Source organism: Neltuma alba, unplaced genomic scaffold, assembly GCF_004799145.2.
Source record: "Neltuma alba isolate B1F8T4 unplaced genomic scaffold, ASM479914v2 tig00013332_pilon, whole genome shotgun sequence".
Classification (NCBI taxonomy): Eukaryota; Viridiplantae; Streptophyta; class Magnoliopsida; order Fabales; family Fabaceae; genus Neltuma; species Neltuma alba.
Window position 1 is genome coordinate 50,568 of NW_021637606.1, and position 6,000 is coordinate 56,567.

At 39.3% G+C, this 6,000-nt stretch overlaps 1 protein-coding gene across 1 annotated transcript; it reads left to right on the forward strand.

Annotated features, from left to right (window-relative positions):
* Nucleotides 1–2,685: 2,685 nt before the first annotated feature.
* LOC114736374 (zinc finger protein WIP2-like) lies at nt 2,686–5,054 on the forward strand. The gene is made up of 2 exons (XM_028924158.1): nt 2,686–3,302; nt 4,464–5,054. Exons 1-2 carry the CDS (start codon nt 2,769–2,771, stop codon nt 4,905–4,907), a joined length of 978 nt encoding a protein of 325 aa, XP_028779991.1. The 5' UTR covers nt 2,686–2,768; the 3' UTR covers nt 4,908–5,054.
* Nucleotides 5,055–6,000: the final 946 nt, after the last annotated feature.

Below are 6,000 nucleotides of genomic sequence, written 5' to 3' on the forward strand. Positions count from 1 at the left end.
CCTTCATGGGTACCACCCACTTGTTGCCGCATGAGTTCATCACCACCGAGTAGAACCTGCATTTGCCATATCCTAACAGACCTGTTCTTTTCTTCTTCCTTGGTCGGCTCACGATACTCGTGCTAAAATGAAGCGTTGGTCGGCTCACCATGAACTTTCTATTGGGCAAAAAGAAAATGAAATTGTGCATTTTTTCAATAAATAAGAATGAAAGCCAGCATTTGAGCCGGTCAAGGATATGCACCTCAAGCATTTCTCAAAAATTAAGCTGCTCTGTTTTATAAAAACTGGATACTAATTACAAATAGTGCATGTAGAATCAGAAGCATAAAACACATTAGAAGCGGGCAGAGAGTGTACATGAAGTGGTGGGTGCATACAAAATAAGGGAGATAATCACATAATTTCGGGAACACAGAAGGGATGAATAGGTGGTGTCTGGCATGAGGCTGCATAGCTGGTATGTACAGGGACATGGGCCTGGACTCTTCAATTAGGCCCAATCGCTGCCAGAGAGAGCGTCTCTAACCTCACGTTTGCTTCGCTCCAGTGACTCCTTTTTCGGGCCAACCCGTGTCGTGGAAGTTAAAACTTCAGACCAGACAACGGATTACGGATGTTCCCAGGCCGCAAGGGAAAGAGAAATGTAACCGTCAGGCTGTGGTGAGATACATATATAAAGGGCCAGCTTAGAATGGCTTATATTTGATTTACTGAGTAGGGAGTAAATATATCAGAGAAGTTTTGTTTTAACTCACATGAAACATATTGTAAACATGATGCCAAACGGGGTCAAAATGGTCCAAATATATCGTCAATTCTTGGAAGTTGGGTCCAACGTCCATGGAATGAATGAGAAGAAGATGAATCCGGGATCTGAAGAGTCGTTTAGGTTCATCTCCTTGTAGGCCATTTCAATTTGGAATCCAAAAACACAGCGGAGCTATGTTTTGTTGCCCGATCTCCCGACCACGCCATACTTTACCCGAGCGTACCTACTTTCGTTAGGTTTCGGCAGCAAGAAAAATGGTAGGTTGCCAAATTCGTCGTTCATCTTTGACCCATTCATTCCCTGTTGGCTGTTTCCATCATCACTAGAAGCGCTTCCCAATCCAGCTTTAGCTCCAATCCTTTTTTCAAAAGATATTTTACAACTTTTTACACAAAATTAGTTACTCTTGTTAAATATGTACATGATTTTTCTTTAAAGTACTCTTTCTCAATAAAATTTATTGAATTGGTCTACTCTTGCCTCTTTGCACATAATTAAGGGTTCCTAAGTAAAACAAGAAATTTATACTTTTAGATCAAGAAAGCATTCTAAACGACGTCTTTTATAAAGCAGAGCCCAGGGAGCGTGTGTGCGCTTGTGTCTGTAATAATGTTTTTAAAATTCAGTAGTGGAGGAATTTTGGACTGACGTTTTAATTTCAAACTTTATTTCAAACGTGTTTTCCTACCTACCATACAAGTCTGTGACGGCGGTAATAAAAATATGGGGCCATCTAATGTAAAAATATTCAACAAGTCGTGGTGCCAACTGCCAGTTAACATGAGTATAGAGTAAACTTAGTTTAAGTATGTGTCTAGAGGAAAATGAGTCCTTATTGCTTACGATACATGATAGATGCTCTTAATCTTTTGAAAAATATACATATATACGTCCTTGTATTAAAATATGTATTCAATAACGAGGTTATGAGGTAGAATTTTCACGTGATTTTATTTGGGTGATGGAATAAAATAATATATTGAGTAGTACTAAAGTACTGACGGGGGACAATGAGGGAGCAGAGTTCCTTTGGATGATGCATTTTGTTTTGCAGCAGATCAGAGAGAAGAATGGAGAAAGCTGGGAAAAGAAATATAGTGAGCAGCAAACATACATGTTGGATTGGAGAGGAGAGCAGAGAGATCGAAGCAATTGCTGGTTTTACAGCCCTCACTGATGTTTCCCGAGGACCCCAAATCCCCCCTTGTGCTCAACACTCCTCACCTCGCCTGCTTTGCTTTTGCTGCCCCTCCTATGAATGCCCCCACTCCCATTGTATTGTATATCTCTACACACACACACACTTCCGCCTCTCACTTTGTCCATTTCCCATTTACATATGGCTACCTCAATCACATGCACTCTTCATATATTCTGCCTTTTTTTTTGGCCAGAAATGGAATCGATTAATGTTCTTTAAGACTTTAACTCATACCCATTTGTTGCCCCGGGGAAAAAAACCACCTTTTTCCCATGCTGAAAAAAAAAAAAACCCTATCAATATAGTCTAAGTACACGCGATCGAATCGGAAATATATGCAATCCATCCATACGCATTTACTGCTTGAGATCACTACCTCACGGATCGGAGTTTCTGTATCTGCTTTTCTTTAAAAGTGAATCTAGCTATCAATTTTAAAAGGAAACGGAGACTAAAGTTCAGATTGCTGTTCATTTCATATATTAATCCTCTTAAGCCAAGTCTGCCGAGATAAGGTCGTCGTCTCAGTCTCTTCTACGTACGTACTACGCCTCATGACCGACTTTCCCTCCCCCGGTACTATATATATATATATATATATATATCCATTGTTGAGTCACGCCTCACAAGTGATTTCTTGTCTCGCTTTCTACTTTATTGTCTGTTTGCTTTACCAACATATGATTTCTCGTTCCCCACCCACATAATTTAACTCCCATCCCTCTTTCTCTTCTGCCTAACCCCGCCCCATTTCTTCTCCCCCTCCTTCTTCCTTATTATTCTCAAAATCTCATCATGACCCATCCCTCCTGCCCCAATCATTTCAATGGTTCGTTTGACCTCAATTATCCTTATTATTCCCTTCTCCCTTCTTCTTCTTCTTCGCCTTGCACCAATCAGCCTTCCTATAATTTTGTTTCTGCTCAACAACATCACTGCATTAATGGCACCTCTCATATCTCTCCTCAGTGCTACCAATCCTTGCCGTCCTCCCCTCCCGTAAGGGAGCCCCTTCCTCTTCTTAACCTTGGCCCTTCCATTCCTCAAGATCCAGAATCTTCCTGCGCCCCCATGGAAATTGACGACAAGGACAAAGATTTGCATGACGGAGCTATGACGGTGGCTTTGCACTTGGGGCTTCCAAGCTTAGATTCAGCTGATTTAGTTTCAGATGTAGAACAAGTCACCGTCGCTTCTGCGCGTCCATCGAGTGGAGTGATCAGTAGGGGTCAGTACTGGATCCCTACCCCTGCTCAGATTCTGATTGGTCCGACGCAGTTCTCGTGCCCTCTTTGTTTCAAGACATTCAACAGATACAACAACATGCAGGTTTGTCCATTCCTATATCATCATCAAAATATGAATTCTCGCAAGACAAGAAATAGAGAGATATATAATAATGCGACAGTTAAAATTGGAAAAGTAAATGAAGAAAGAAAATGCCTTTCCATCCCATCCTCAATTTTCTTGCCTACTTTCCTCTCGTATAACTTTTTATAATCTTGACGAAATAGAAAAAACCTATTTCTATAGCAAGATTTTAATATGTGGTCAAAGCTATAGTCACGGGCTTAAAATTCATGATCGCGTTGTGGCAATGGGTGCGGTGCGTGCATTTTAGGGTTTCCCCGGATATGGAATACACTGCCTTTCCTTTTCTCTTGAACTTTTTTTTTTCTTTCTTTTTTCGTCCCCTCAAAGCCGATAAACTTCAGAAGTGAACAATTTTTCTTCTGAATCTACTAGCCAGCTATGCCGCTCTTCAGTCGAAGGCACTAATATAAAAGTAGAGAGAAATATTTCATCGTACAAAAAACTGATGAGAACACACATATCAGTATATATGCTTTAATGAGTAGTGTCTCTCTCCAGTCGCCCATGGTCTTTCCCAACCATACATCTTGTTTAGCTCTTTAATGTCGTCAGGATAAATGAAAAGGATTTATCTAGTCAAACTGGGGATTTTTCAGGTTATTAGGGCTTATGCATCATATTGAGCAATAAAAACCCTGGAAATTTTACCAACAGGTGATTGAGAGAAAAGGTCGATTGAGGCAGACCCATGGAATGGATTTGTTTTCCATACTAACGCAAATGAGTACATATGACGCATACATAGTTGTCAAATATTCCCTTAATTCGTGCAACCAGATTTCCTCATGATCAGGATACCCCCCTGTCGACCTTTTCCTTTATCATGCCCACCATAGGTATATAAAGAATTTAATGTTGGAAATTTATATGTTGAAAAGGACATGGTAGCCTACACCCTAAAACCTGGTCTTCAAGAGACCAAATCTTCACGAGATTAGATGCAAAAAACACATAGGGTGAGAATTCTGTTCGTTAAACTAATAAATGATAGGATTATTAATTGAGAGACCAATATAATTGTAAGTCATTTCGGTATTAGAATTTTATTCAGTACTATCACATCGCGTAAGATAATGTTAGCCAACTGAAGTAATAATGATACCCACTTGTATGCAGATGCACATGTGGGGCCATGGATCTGAATATAGAAAGGGGCCAGAGTCTCTAAGGGGGACGCAGCCAACAGCTATGCTGAGGCTGCCTTGCTATTGTTGCGCACCAGGATGCAAGAACAACATAGACCATCCAAAGGCTAAACCACTCAAAGACTTCCGAACCCTCCAAACCCATTACAAGCGTAAGCACGGAATGAAGCCTTTCATGTGTAGAAAATGCTGCAAAGCCTTTGCCGTGAGAGGTGATTGGAGGACTCATGAGAAGAATTGCGGCAAGCTCTGGTATTGCTCTTGCGGCTCTGATTTCAAGCACAAAAGATCTCTCAAAGATCATATCAATGCCTTTGGACATGGCCACACCGATTATGGCATTGATTCTTTTGATCGAGATGATATTGAACCTGCCTCTGAAATCGAACAAGAAAATGAGCCCTTCCGCTCCTAATCAGCTACTGCTCTTATTTTTTTCCAACTGTATCTCGAGACAGTTCAGGTTTCTAATATTGGGAACTAGCCCTTCTTTTAGAGACTATTGAGATTTTTCTAATGTATGTTTAGGTATCGTGCGATTTGAATACTCTCATGTATACATGTGGGAGCAAGAAGAATTGCAGTAGTTATATATAATTCTATAGATGTTTTTCATTTTTCCTGTCGCTCGGTGGCTCGGTCTCTCTTCATCATCGCACACATACATATAATTAAGCACATATGAAGAGATGGAGATCTCGGATCCTTTAAGTAAAAGTATCATGGAACCATCATTCTCGTTAAGAATCAATAGCTATAATAAGAACTTTTTATTTAAGAAAAAAGGGCCGGGCTAATCATGGTGACAATCTAAAAGATCAATTGAATGATTATGTAATGTGCAGTGTGCAGTTTTTAATATTCTTTTTATTAAGTGCAAATACGATAATCATCTTGCAGTTGGGTACAATTAATAACGAGTCTTACAACTACGAGGCTGCGTTTATCTTCACATATGCGTACGATATGGGTCGCCGGGTTTGCCCATTTAAGTTGTGGAAAACAGTAATAACATTTTTCAAAAACTAATGTGGAACCTTTGTTTCTCAGATTGAATAGTCAGTTAAATAAAAAATCGCAGTTGTGAAAAAGTTTTCAAAACTAATAAAAATTTACAGAAAAAGCTAAGATGTTCGTTTCAGTTTATTGTTTCATTTCATCTAAGATAGTACAATATATCAAAGTAGTCATAACCATCGTAATGGATCACATTTGCAGTCATTTGATTAGTTATTAGTGATGTAATAGTACAAAGAAAATCATGCGTGCTTTTCAAATTAGACAGAAACTCGATCATACGTTGTGATAAGGATATAAGGTTTTGGAGCTGCTCAAATCTAGATATGATATGTGTGTGTATGTGTGTAAAGATTGTCGCTATGCTTATAACACTATATGTGAACTTATTTCACATTTTATGCAAAACACAGAATTCACATCCTACTTGTATAATTCATTTTTGTCCAATATAATATATAATTCACTGAGAGAGGCCTGTGATTAAAAAC